Consider the following 14,142-nt stretch of genomic DNA (forward strand, 5'->3'; position numbering starts at 1 on the left):
GCTGAGTTTTTCCAGGTAATTCTGTTTTTGTTTTGGATTTCCAGCATCCGCAGTTTTTTTTGTTTTTATTAGAATTCTCTACCTCAGAGAAATGAGTAAATGCAAGACTTGAGATCTACAGCTGTTTGAACTTTTAAGGAAATCAAAGGATATGAGATCAGGAAGGAAAGTGGAGTTGTGGTTGAAGTTCAGTCATGAAATTATTGAATGGTGGAGCTGGCTTGAGGGATCGTATGGCCTATCCCTGATCCTATTTCTTATGTTCTTACAACCATTGTCAGAGCAGTGTAAATCTAATTGCCATGCCTGACTCCCAGTAATCCTGTGTCTTCCTGATTCCCTGCCTCAAGCTGGCACCATAAGATGCCTTAATTTCAGTTTAGATCACGTGAATTAGAGAGGGTGTCAAAAGGAAAAAGACTGATCCATTTTTAAAATACTTGTTCTGAAGTTGTCAGCATTACTGGAAAGGCCACAACACTAGTTGCTCTGAGAAGGTGGTGTTGGGTTTTCTTGAGTAGTATGATTGGAAATTACTTCTAATGTCTATTAAAATATTTGTGTATTTATATATTAGAGATCTTGGAATATTATAATTATTACTCATGGAATAATTGTAATTATTAAAGTATAAATTTCTAGATGTTAGGCATAGCTCAGTGGGTAGCATTATTGCTTGAGTCAGAAGTCTTGAGCCCCACTCCAGACGCTTAACAAATTCTGGACTAACACTTGAGTGTAGTATGAAGGGATGCTGCAATGTCTTTTTTCTGCCCTCAGACAAACGAAGGATCCCATGATACAATTCAAAAATAGCATAAAGATTCCGGTGTCCTTGTCAACAATTATCTCTCAAGCTACACAAAAACTGGTATCTGGTTAGTTATTTCATTATCACATGGGATCGTGCTGTGCATAAATTAATTGCCACATTTCCCTGAATTATGACAGTGACTACAATTGAAGCACTTTAGGACATCTGGAAGTTGTGAAAGGAGCTTCATAAAGGTCAATTCTTCCAGTTTGGACCTGGGGCATTACTTCCGAGCCCAATCTGTCCCCACCTAATGTTGATACACTAATAAATGTTTCATCCAAAACTTTGACCATAACTTGATTGCTGTGCATTGCACTTGCAGTATTTTTATTTCAAAAATACGTTTAACATGTTGCATTGACTTAATTAAACAGAACTTTGCATAACTTATGCACCAATTGTTCTTTAATTTCACCGGGGAAAAAAGTTAAAACCCTGTAAAGCAAAGACAGGCTAACCAGACAGAATCTTCCTGAATGAAAACTTGTCTATCCACCTTAGGGTAGTTTGCTGTGATGCATCTAACATTTCCTGCCCTTTAGGATGGCGAGGGAAGAGTGGTTGAAAAAGAATTGTCTTCCCAGATACATATGTAATCATAGATTAATCTGAAGTAAGGATAATAACTAGGACCATTCTGAAACTAATGATACTCTGGTGTCTGCCCACTGGCAAAGGGGTGTTGTAAAATGACCACTGACATGAGCTTCTTTCCCCACCCACCCTGCCCGCTTCCCTCCACACATAAACAAACTGTGGATTGAGAAACTAGATCCAGGATCACATCAGACATCTTTGCTGTTCCAGGGAAAGAAACATACTTGAGCTGGATGTTTCATGTCAAAAAAAAAAGCTGACTTGGGGTGGGAACTAGATCTGGACCTTGGACAAGCCCACTTTATTCTGGCTCAGAAGTACATTTTTTATAAAAATTTAAGACTGTCCACAACAACCAGATTTGTGTGCAGAGGAAGGGTTTTGGACCTCAGCTGCTGGAATGGTCCAGTAACAGGTACAGCATTTTAAAACCCTGCCTAACATTGAATAGTAGTCCTGTGCATGATCTTGTGCTCTTGCTGGGGTGTTTAAATGTGTGCCAAAGAATGAGCTGCATTTGTGCCAGCGGATATATTAGACATGTTTTACCACTGGAATGGTCAGGAACATGGTTCATTTATAAAATTATTTACTTATGTAGCTGTCTGTGCTTCTTACAAAAGTTATTATAAATGTAAAAGTAATATATATATATATAGCTTTTTTTTTAAAAAATACAATCGCTACTTTTATCAATCTCACACAAAGGTATTTATATAGAAATTTTAAAATTCCTCAACGAAGCTGTCACTTGTGGTTTTATACTGTTTGGGAAGTTGCATTATACGGAGCTTTCTTCAGTGTTTCCAGGAAGAACTGCTCATCTTCAAGAAAGTCACGGTCCTGCGAAGGAGAAACAAAAGCAAGTATCACTGAAGGGCAAACAGTGGGCTGACTACATACTGTATCACTTAGGTGTTGACTCCACACAGAGTTGTGCAGACTCATTTCAGAATACCTTCATTCTGGGCTGATTTCACTTTAGAATGTGCTGATCCTAGTCCATGCCCGAACAGGTTGTACTACAAGTTCACTTAGTGACACTGGATGACAATCAGCTGAGGCAGCAATACAACCTTCCCAGTATATTTAAAAGGCAGGTTTCTGGTCTGTACTAATTGAACTGGTAGCAACACAACTTGCCCCAGAACCCTGGGGCAGGGAGAGCAAAACTGCCCTGATAGTTCCTGTTCCCAGCAACTTCCAGGGAACGCAGCTGGAAGCAGGAAGGGAAGTATATCTGTGTGATCCACACTAGTGTAGCTCAAACTGGGTTCCATGGACCCCTGAAGGCCCACTGAGATTTTTCAGGGGGTCTACTAGAATAGTCAAGCAGCAGCCAGAGGCGGGCTTGGTGTGAGGTACGAGCAGACAGTGGCCACCACAGGTACAGCGCAGAGTGGGCTAGCCAACTCACCTCGGAGCAGAGCGTGTATGGAGGCGCACAGACTAGCAGGTAGATAGCCAGGTAGACCTACAGTAGCCAAGGCTGGTACTGGGCACCAGGTGAATTCAGCCATGGTCAAGAAGGGAGTTTTTAAAAAATATTTCTACTTAAATGCAAAGAAAGATCACCAAAATAAAAGGTGGTCTAGATATTGTGAATTTTATAATAATTTAGATGAGTTCTGTGATTACTTGAAAATGGAAATCAACCAAAAAGCAGTGATCTATGTGCTACATCTCAACAACATCATCTGCAGACATGGGACCAGCTTCCACTAATGTCAACTAGTTCTATTTCTCCACCACCATCCACGGACTTTATGTTGTCAAACTGCTTGTTCAATATCCAGTCTCAGATGACCCAAAATGTCCTCCATTTAAAGATCGGGAAGACCAAAGCCCTTGCCACAAATTCTGTGCTCCAGCCACACATTCAATCCCCTTCTTCAGCCACTCCCACAGGCTGAACTAGATTGCTCACATTCTTGGTGTTATATTTGACCTCCAAGCTGAGTTTCTGACCCCATCTCCTCTCCATCACAAAAACTGTTTACCTCCATCTTCACAACATCACCAACCTTGACTTCTACCTAAACCCAACTGCTACTGAAACCCTCATCCATGTTTTTGTCACCTTCTAACTTGGTTATTCCACTGCTTTCCAGGCCAGCCACCTATCCTTCATTCTGCATTTCATCCAAAATCTGACGCCATATTCTTTCCCACATGACCATTAACTATCTTACTCATTACCTCACATTAACATTTTTCATCCTTATGTTTAACTTTCACAGTCTTGCCTTTCCCTCGCTCTGTAAATTTCCTTTACCCTGCAAACCCTCCCTCCCAAACTCTGTTCCTTAGTCTCTGGCCTGTGTATTCCACTCTCACCACCCATGGCCATGTTCACCCACACTTCGCTATTTACAAATCTTCAACAAACCAGATCCAAATTAGTGTTATAGTATTAAGCACAGTTGTTACAGGTTTACTCAAGACAGCTACTCCACTGAACCTCAATATTGTTAAATAAAAACAGAAAATTCTGGAATGAATGAATGCTTCAGAGCTCTGAAGAAGGGTCATACGGACTTGAAATGTTAACTCTGTTTCTCTCTCCACAGATGTTGTCAGACCTGCTGAGTTCTTCCAGCATTTTCTGTTTTTATTTCATATTTCCAGCACCCGCAGTATTTTGCCTTTATCTTAATATTGTTAATTTCCTCTAGTTCATCCTTGCAGCACTCACTTGCCATATGATTTTGGTTGCTGTTCTCCTCACTTTGACTGTCAGGATAGCTGAACCCAAGAAGTCCATTGTGTGAGCTAGCCTTTCTCCAAGCAGGCCATTGCACTTTACATTGTTGTTCCAAACTTGCTGTAGTACCCAGGATATTCCTCAAACTTTCAAATAGAACAGGGTTAAGTACACACCAGAAGACCTCACCTTTTTAGCAGCATGTCTGAAAATTGCAAGTTTGGCTTCCAATTCTGAAGGCATAGTTGTCTCAATATTGCTATCCAACCTAGGATTCCTAGGTAGTCCACGCCGAGCATTACTAAGCACAGGAGGAAAATCTGAAAGGCAAATGTACAGAGTTCAAATTCTACACTTGCTGGATGATGTCAGTAAAGAGTCCAAAGAGAGCCAGTTCAAAAATGATTTGCAGTTGGAGCTGAGCAGACAGAAAGAAAAAGTCAAATTCCAAAATAGCTTTATGTCAGGATATATGCCTGAATTTCCCTGTGTCCAGGCAGTAGCTTGCAATATGAAGTGATGGCAGATGAGACCTTGCCATAGTTGCATATTTGGAAAATTACCCCCATAATTTTTTACCATGAAATAGAGCAGGAAAACTGAGAAGGTTGCTAAGGATCTACTCTACAACTGCCTCTTTAAGTTCAATCAGAGGAAGGCACTTAGTATGAGAACTGGATCAAAGTAATGGCTGGACCATAAAAGACCATAGCTCATCTGGTTCGTCTTCTACCATCCTGTTAATCACATGATAGTGAAAGTGGAGCTGTTGATTAATGGAAATTGTGTATTAATCAATCCACAAAAGACCCAGACATGAGGTGAGGAAACCACTAGTGGTGGAAAGCTCCTGGACCATAGGTCCAAAGTCACCTGTTCCTTCCAAATATGTTAGTGTGGGGGTGAACTATGAAGATGCACCTCCTCATCACCTGTAGCATAGGAACTGTCAGCATGGCTCAGTGGAGCACTCTGAACTCTGAATTACGGAATCGTGGGTTTTAGCCCCACTCCACGACTTGAGCACACAATCTATGATGAAACTTAATTGGTGTACTGAGGCCTCTACATTGTCTTAGGTTCTGTCTTTTGGATGAGCCATTAGATCCAATCACATTATGTGAAACACAGGACAGTTCCCTCTGCTTTCCGGTCAGCAGTTATCCCTCAACCATCACCAAAGCAAATTAGCTGGTCATTTATTTCATTGGTTTCTGTGAAACTTTACAGTGTACAAACTGGCAGCCAAGTTTGCCTGCAAAACTAGTGACCACACAACTCATTGAATGTGAAGTGCTTCAGGACTTCACTGGAATTCCTGAGGCAGGAATTATTAGAAAAACACAGAATAAAGTGTTGCAATATAAAGTAAAAAAAATCTGAAAATGACGTTAATCAGGAAAACAAAGTAGAAAGTGCCAGGAATATACAGCTGGTCCACTTAACATTTCAACTCTGGACTCTGATGAAGGAGAGTCTACACTTAAAATGTCACTTTTTCTCTTTTCTGATACAGAAAGACTGCACATTTTGGGAAATTTTGTGTTTTTATACAAGATAAATAGATCTGGAGGACAAGTTCAGAAAATGACAAATAAACTCAAAACCCAGGAGAGACCTGCGCTTATATGGCATGGTCATGGGACATCACAAAGTGCTTTAGGGCTAGTGTAGACACTTGTAATGCAAGAAGGTGGACAACAGGACAAGGATCCTGCACGATTTCATTTGTACTGTGCTCCTGGTGTGAACAAATGGATCAGAGCATCTGACAAGGAGGAAGAGGTAGGCGGTGACAGCAAGCGTTGGAATCTGAGACGGGGAGCAGCCTGAAAACACAATCCTAGAGATGCATTTTGGAAGAGAATTCTAGACAGCAGGGTCATGGATGGTTGAAAGTACTTTGTGTGGAATATAAAAAGAAAATTGGTGAGAGGAAATGGAAAGGCATTTGAACATAGGTTAATGAACCAGAGTATTGCTGAAAGAAAAAAAACATTTTTGTCAAAGCTTTTCATCTCGCCCTCATTAGCACAATTCGCAAAAAAAATCAATGTCAGCAGAAACAACATATTTACACTGTATGAGAAGAGAGTGCTGATTGGTTGGCAAGTGGACTCTGAATGATAGAGGTGTTGCCATGGAGAATGCACCAGATGATGACTGACAGTTAACTGCCAAGAACTGTTTGAAATTTAAACCAGGGAGTTTGACTCTGATGGTCAAGACATTGCCCTAGGGAATGAACCAGCGAATGGCTGTCATTTATTTTGTTGAGCTGAAACAGGCACAATGTATGTACGTTCTTTCTGTCTTCAAAGAACAGGGCCCTGTCTATTAATGTATGTAGCTTCCAGTTCACACAAATGTGCCACCATATGAGCCCAACTGACAATCTTAAATTAGTTGTCAGCGTAACTCTTAACACACTGAGAATTATTTAGGAAACGTTGTTCAATTGCGGAATCGCATCTAATGTTGGACACTGCATTGCAAACACTGGCTGATTTGGTACGGTCTGTAGCTTGTTCATTACAGTCAGTACTGCCAGTCACCATCATTTGGTGCATTCTCCATGGCAACATCTCTACCAATCAGAGTCTACTTGCCAACGAATCAGCACTTTCTTCTCATACAGTATAAATATGTGGTTTCTCCTGACATTGGTATTATCTTGTGAATTGTCCTGATGAGTATAGGATGAAAAACTTTGACAAATGTCTCTTTTTTCAGAAATACTCAAGTTCTACACCACCAAATGACTATTTGCAAACTTGAAGAGTGGTTTCATGTTTACAGAGCAAATGGTCACTTGGTGCAATGAATGTAGCTCTGCCTAAGGGTTCAAGCAAGAAATGAACAGACATCTGATTCAAAAGGGAGGAGGCAAAAACATACTTGCTGAGTGTCGGGGAAGAGAAAGATTAGTCTGGTATTCAGGTCTATGAAGTTATCAGCACAGGCATCTTATTTATTGCACTACATTATTTCCAACTGAGATGCCCTTTCAGAAGACAAGCACCAAAGTCCAAGGCATCCAATTAAGAGTGTACTGCATAGTCCAAGCAACATATCCATCACCAGGAAATAAGAGTTTTAATAAAGCACTTACATGAATGAGTTGCAAAGGATACTGGTTGATTCCTGATATGTGGTGTTACTGTGTTGATGGGCATTTCCACTGCAAATTTGTTCAGATGATGTCGTTGCTGGGCTAGACTCAGACGTTCCTGGAAATTAAACATTTAGACAGAATGTGTGTAATTTTATCTGCTCATTTCCCTTGTTCATCTGAATCAGCGTTCGGCAATCCCATGTTCCACTAATCACTCGTAGTTAGATGCAGAGTAAAGCTCCCTCTACTCTGCTCCAATTTGAGAAGGATATAAATGTACTGTCATATTTTTCAGGTTCGCCACACCGCCCATCTTGTGCTTAAGTTCAAATTTCTGATTAATGGGCAGTTTATAATAGTGATCCATTCCCTTAAGAAATGGATATGAGGCCCTTCAGGAAGAATACTTTCATCCAATCCAACTAGATCTGAACTCAGATCACGGAAGTAAAAGGTCTGTGTCTATCTAACCCATTGCATCATCTCGTCTGCTTGCACCTTCATGTGTTTTTATAGAAATCTGCTCTGTGGGCATATGTACATGAGTACAAGTATTTGACTGTGTGTGCAGGAACCTTCAAACTACTTAGCAATAGATATCTGTAATTGGTGTTCCTTGCATTGCTTGCAACAGTGTTCAATTCTTTAAGGGTGTTGGTCTAAAAGAGCTCAGAACAACTTCTTTATGGTTATTAATACTGTATTCCTTGCACTTATAAGGTCCCAATGCTGAATCTTTGCAAGCTGAAGCATTTCAAAATCTTTCATATAATAAACTACTTCCGAAGTGTAATGATTATTATGATATAGGTAGACACCTACATTAACTCACCCCAATGTAACATGAAGTTCCTCTAAGGTTTCACATGGCTTAGCAGTTTGCACTCTCACTTTCTAGTCAGAAGGTCAGGACTCAAGGCACAATCCAGAGATTTGAGTATATGACTCAGGTTAACATTTCAGTGCAGTACCAAGGGAGTGCTGCACTTTCAGAGGTGCCAACTTTTGGTTGAGACATTAAAACAAGGCTCCATCTGCCTTTTCAGGTCTATGTAAATGATCCCAGCTCCTCAATGTGCTGGTCAATATTTATCTTTCAACCAACATCACTTAAAGTGACTATCAGATCACTATCACATTGCTCTTTGTGGGGGCCTGCTGTGCGCAGATTGGCTGCTGGGTTTCCTACATTATAACAGTGCCTTAATTTCAAAAATAGCTATTAAGTGCTTTGGCATGCCATGAAAGGTATCATATAAACATAACAAAAATAAAAATACCTGGAAAAACTCAGCAGGTCTGAGAGCATCTGCGGACAGGAACACAGTTAAAGTTTCGAGTCCGTATGACTCTTCAACGGAACTAAAGAAAAATAGAAAAGAGGTGAAATATAAGCTGGTTTAAGGGGGGAGGGTGGGGGGGGGGGGGGGGCGGCGCGGGCGGGGGGGGTGGTGGTGGGGGACAAGTAGAGCTGGATAGAGGGCCAGTGATAGGTGGAGATAGCCAAAAGATGTCATAGACAAAAGGACAAAGAGGTGTTGAAGGTGGTGATATTATCTAAGGAATGTACTAATAGGTAACATTAAGGGTAGAAAGCAGGACGAGCAAGGTACAGATAACCCTAGTGGGGTTGGGGTGGAAGGGATCGAAATAGGCTAAAAGGTAGAGATAAAACAATGGATGGAAATACATTTAAAAATAATGGAAATAGGTGGGAAAAGAAAAATCTATATAAATTATTGGAAAAAAGGGGGATCGGAAAGGGGGTGGGGATGGAGGAGAGAGTTCATGATCTAAAGTTGTTGAACTCAATACTCAGACCAGAAGGCTGTAAAGTGCCTAGTCGGAAGATGAGGTGCTGTTCCTCCAGTTTGCGTTGAGCTTCACTGGAACAATGCAGCAGGCCAAGGACGGACAAGTGAGCATGAGAGCAGGGTGAAGTGTTGAAATGGCAAGCGACGGGGAGGTCTGGGTCATGCTTTATCTCTACCTTTTAGCCTATTTCGATCCCTTCCCCCCACCCCACCCCCACTAGGGCTATCTGTACCTTGCTCGTCCTGCTTTCTACCCTTAATGTAACCTATTAGCACATTCCTTAGATAATATCAACACCTCTTTGTCCTTTTGTCTATGATATCTTTTGGATAATATCTCCACCATCATTGGCCCTCTATCCAGCTCTACTTGTCCCAACCCCCCTTAAACCAGCTTATATTTCACCTCTTTATTTTTCCTTAGTTCTGTTGAAGAGTCATACGGACTCGAAACGTTAACTGTGTTCCTCTCCGCAGATGCTGTCAGACCTGCTGAGTTTTTCCAGGTATTTTTATTTTTGTTCTGGATTTCCAGCATCCGCAGTTTTTTGCTTTTTCTTTCTTGAAGCGTTATTCTTATTAGACTCCATAGCTGATGATGACAATTCCTCAATAAAGATCTCAATATGTCCCTGATTTGGCTGTCTAGGTATAGGCATTTTAAAGCATTATAGGCAGATGAACAAGAAACATATAGGATCTCATGGTTAGGTACACTGGTTTCCTTTAACTGAAACTCAAGTTTTATAGGGTAAGAGTGAAAAATCTAGATGGTGCAACAAATCAGAATATTTCATCTCCGAATCTTTTCCTATACACTTGCTGGACCTACATCACTGACAATCTCACCATCAGCAGTGGACTGTGAAATTCACCAGTTGGTTTTAACCAATCTAAATATACATTTTGTACTTAAGTTTACTTGATTGTGGCACCAAATGGTGTAGAATATATGATTAATTCAAGCATGTGCTATATTGAACACATTCCATCCATTAGCAACCCAATCACAATCATTTTCCCAAGTCACCAGCAGTTCAAAAGTAAGCCTAACATCTCTGCTCACTCTCAGCTATCATGGAAAACTAGTTACTACAGCAGCAGCTCCTTGCCATATCAAGTGAAATTCATGGATCCCAGTCTCCCCACCAAAAAAGGTACCTGTTATTTCCTTCTTCCCACAATACCTGGTGTTGCTGTTCCTTGTTTCTCCCCATTTGAAGTACATGTTCTTGCTCCCCCCTGCCCTCATGTTACCTGGTGTAACTTCCCACCACCCCCCAATTTGCTGTGCTTCTTGCTCCTCTAGCTGGTACCTGCTGTAAATGTTCATAGTTTTTTTTTGCAGTACCATGCTCCCTGCCTCCCCTGTGTTCCACTGTGTAGTTGTTCCTCATTTCTCCCATTTGCAGTATCCTCTCTGTGCCAATTCCCACAGTATGTGGTGTAGCTGTTCCTTGCTTTTCCCTGCTCCCTTTTCCCTCCCCTATGGTACCTGGTGTAGCTGCTGCTCTTGCTGCTGCAGTCTCTCCATTTTTTTTTGGATAGCGTGCAGTCGTGTCTGGTGCTCAGACTCCACCCGTTTAGCCTCCATGAATTTTTGTTCACCTTCCTCATATTTCTGAGAGGCAAGCTGCAGAGGAAGACATTAAGGCAGCCAGTCAGTTAAAGAGTCCATGGTATATTAATGAGCCTAAAGACGCTGCATATGAGTCACCACCCAACCACATTCCCCAGTCTGTTCTCCCAAATGGTGAAGACTGCAATGGTGTAACAATGACAAATATGACCATATTCAATCAAATATATATATGTGTGAAAATAACCATAAACAAACACCAGTAACCATGTTTAACATTTTAAACGTGCCCAGAAGAATCTATGCGGCTCAGTTTTCACCACTTAGTCAAGTTATCCACTGAGCCACCTGGAAGAGAATTAACTTTTTTTTTAAAGAAAAAAAGAGAACTGAATCTAACATTAAAAGAGACTAAAGGGCAGGTGAAAAGGGATAGTTCATAATGTGAGGAGGCATCCACAACAAGGTCTCCAAACAGCTTATTTTCCAGGTGTCCAAAACGGCTAACTTGCATAACCAACATTATTGACACACATCTTCCATCTGTTAAAGGTTACCAAGGCAACAAAGGCAGTGGTGTTTAGAATATTAGACTTAGCAGCTTAGCCTCCTCAGGTCAAGAACTTTGTTGTCTTAGTTGATATTTAGACTATGGCAGAGCAGCAGCTTAGAAACAAAGAAAATAGGAGCAGGAGTAGGTCATTCGGCCCTTCGAGCGTGCTCCACCATTCAAGATGATCATGGCTGATCCTCTATCTCAACGCCGTACTCCCACATTCTCCCTAAACCCCTTGACACCTTTAGAGTCCAGAAATCTATTTCCTTCTTAAATATATTCAGTGATTTGGCCTCCACAGCCTTCTGTGGTAGAGAATTCCATAGGTTCACCAACCTCTGAGTAATGAAGTTTCTCCTCATCTCAGTCCTAAATGATCTACCTGGTATCCCAAAGCTGTGACCCCCTTGTTCTAGACCCCCCCAACCAGATGAAATATTAGGAAAAAGTTCAATCTTCTATTGTGCCTGCAGTAGGTGGTCCAGGTCTCACTGCCATATAGCAACCTGCTCAGAACACATGCTTGGTAGATCCATAGCTGTTCAACATTAATTTATTATTTCACAGATGTTTAGTTAGTTATCAGATTGTGGTCACCGCCTTTCCAATGAGTGTTTAGTTCAGCATCTACAGAGGCAGGTTATCCAGAACAGTTGATTCTAAGCATCAGAGCTTGTGCACATCTTCCAACCTGACATTAGCTAATGAAACTTCTGATGTAGTCAACACGCCCTTTGCCACAATCACTTTCTTCTTTAGACTGACAGTTAGTACAAATTTATTACAAGCTGGCAAAAAATTTTTGCCAAGTTTTTTCAGATTCTAATACAAATGCTGAAAATCTGAAATATAAACAGAAAATGCTGGAAGTACTCAAAAGGCCATTGACCTGAAATGTTAATTCTGTGCCTTTCTCCACAGATGCTGACTGACCTGAATATTTCCACCATTTTCAGCTTATATTTCAGATTTTACTTCAGAGTATGATCAGCACTGCATCATTGGCAAAAAGAAGTTCTCCTGTTAAGAGAGTTTGATTTCCCTCCTTACACTTAAGATGTGTAATATTCAGGAGTTTTCCATCTAATCTTGTATCAGGTAATTCGCCTAAGCCACACTGCATTCCTGGTACATTAAACACATTTTAATAGATTAAGGGTATGAACAATTTCACTCAAGATGCTTTATTCCATATCCTCAACACGCCACTGGTTTTGGTGACAGCTTTCCACGAGAAGCAAGGGCCAAGTATCTGGATCCCGAGATGATTTGCAAATTGCTTATCCTTCCTTCCCTTTTAAATAATATATGGTAAAGAGATGAGGATGACCCCAGTGGCAGTCTTACAATCTCTAAAGTTACCCTGTTAAAAGTGGACCAAGAAGTGACCTTTGTTTCTTGTCTTTCTCAGGCAATAGGTTGGATACAATTCACAAATTACACAGCCAGACTCTGTTTCGAGTTAGAACTTTGAATCCCAGTGTGCACACCACGTGTTATTGTAATGAATAAGATCAGTTTTTTTCATACCTTACTCATGCCCTCAACTTCTTCAGCCCTCTGCTTGATGCGGATTGCCATGGCATTAACTCTCTCCTTTTCCAATTGCAGTTCATGATGCTTTTGATTTAGGCTCTCTTGCTCTTGAGCTAACTGTTCCTCTTTGGATTTCAGTTCAGCGGCTTTCACCTTCAGTTCCGCTTGTTCCTGCAGGGAGAGGGCAAACTCAGTCCATTTAACAGGTTCTGTAGTTCTGAACACATTTTTAAAACGTCCACAAGTATTTAAACCTAAAACTGTTACCTAAAAGGCAAAACGGAAAGGTTTTTAGATCAAGTGATTTTTAATGGATAGAAAAAAATACAATTTAAAAATGGGTTCAATTAGTTTTATCTCTGGGGCATCTCATTATTCCCATGTCAGTCATGACCAAAATATGGGGCTCGTCAAATGTATCAGCATATATTGTGGAGTGGGTTTTCTTGGTTTGTGTCTATGCCTTTGTTAAATTTGGTGGCTGGAACAGCTTAATTGAAATGTCAATATGTGCAGATTGACAGGCTGTGGCGGATTTTGGGCAATGTTCCCTCTAAACTGAGCAAGCTGAAAGTTCCTGTGCAGGTGCAAATATATTTAAAGGGCCCACACATTTTTTTTAAATCACCCATGCCCTACACAAAAAAAAATTGTGGACACATTGATGTTAAGACATTAGGAAAATCAGGTACAATAGTGAATCTCCATCCAAAGGAAAATATATGGGAATTGACACTTTCCTTTTTTTAATATTTCTGTTCAATTCTCAGTTAATTTGTGTATTCAAACAAATGGCTGTAACATGAAAGGTCTAGTGCCATGAAAAAAACTTCAGACCTGCTTGCTCATCTTCCAATCTGTTAGAAAATCTAAACACCATCAACTGAACTGAGAAGTACATTTTCCAAATGCACCTTAAACATCAGGAAGAAATATCAAGAGACAACTATTGTTTCATCCAAAAGGTTTCTTGCTGACTATTCCAGGATCATTCTGGAAAGGAAGGATAACTACCAACTTTTTTGCACAACCAAATGTATCTTTAAACCCCTCTCCGCTGTCCTCTCCATCCTCATCTCTAACAAATGTGAGGAGCTCATGTTCTTCTTTGTCACCAAGATTGGCACCAACTGATTCTGTTGCTTCCCACCTTCATCACAAGTTAAACTTTCCTAAGCTATTCAATGCCCTAGCGAAGAACGACCAGACAATTATTTTATATGATAGTCCATCCTCCTCAGGGGTATAGTGCCATATTTTGAGTTCTAAGAAAATATGTTGGCCATATCATTTCTAAATCTACTATTACATTGTTTTCCTATTTATGAATCATTTGAGGCCCCAAAAGTCAGTAAAACTATGCTTTTTAAGTGAAAAGTATTAATGCCAGTAGGTGGTAGGCATTTTATTTTAAACCCTGTAGT

General features: G+C 40.6%; 1 protein-coding gene across 8 annotated transcripts in view; it reads right to left on the bottom strand.

Annotated features, from left to right (window-relative positions):
* Positions 1–1,986: 1,986 nt before the first annotated feature.
* LOC121293845 (fas-binding factor 1 homolog) overlaps positions 1,987–14,142 on the bottom strand; it is a 122,611-nt gene continuing 110,455 nt past the window's right edge. For all 8 annotated transcript variants that reach the window (XM_041217236.1, XM_041217235.1, XM_041217240.1 and 5 more), the window contains 5 exons: positions 12,713–12,889; positions 10,543–10,680; positions 7,231–7,348; positions 4,308–4,438; positions 1,987–2,257 (listed from right to left, as the gene is read on the bottom strand). In XM_041217236.1, coding sequence (XP_041073170.1) covers positions 2,174–2,257; positions 4,308–4,438; positions 7,231–7,348; positions 10,543–10,680; positions 12,713–12,889 — 648 coding nt within the window. In that variant the 3' untranslated portion in view covers positions 1,987–2,173. The remainder of the gene's footprint in view (positions 2,258–4,307; positions 4,439–7,230; positions 7,349–10,542; positions 10,681–12,712; positions 12,890–14,142) is intronic.

Source organism: Carcharodon carcharias, chromosome 22 (assembly GCF_017639515.1).
Source record: "Carcharodon carcharias isolate sCarCar2 chromosome 22, sCarCar2.pri, whole genome shotgun sequence".
NCBI lineage: Eukaryota > Metazoa > Chordata > Chondrichthyes > Lamniformes > Lamnidae > Carcharodon > Carcharodon carcharias.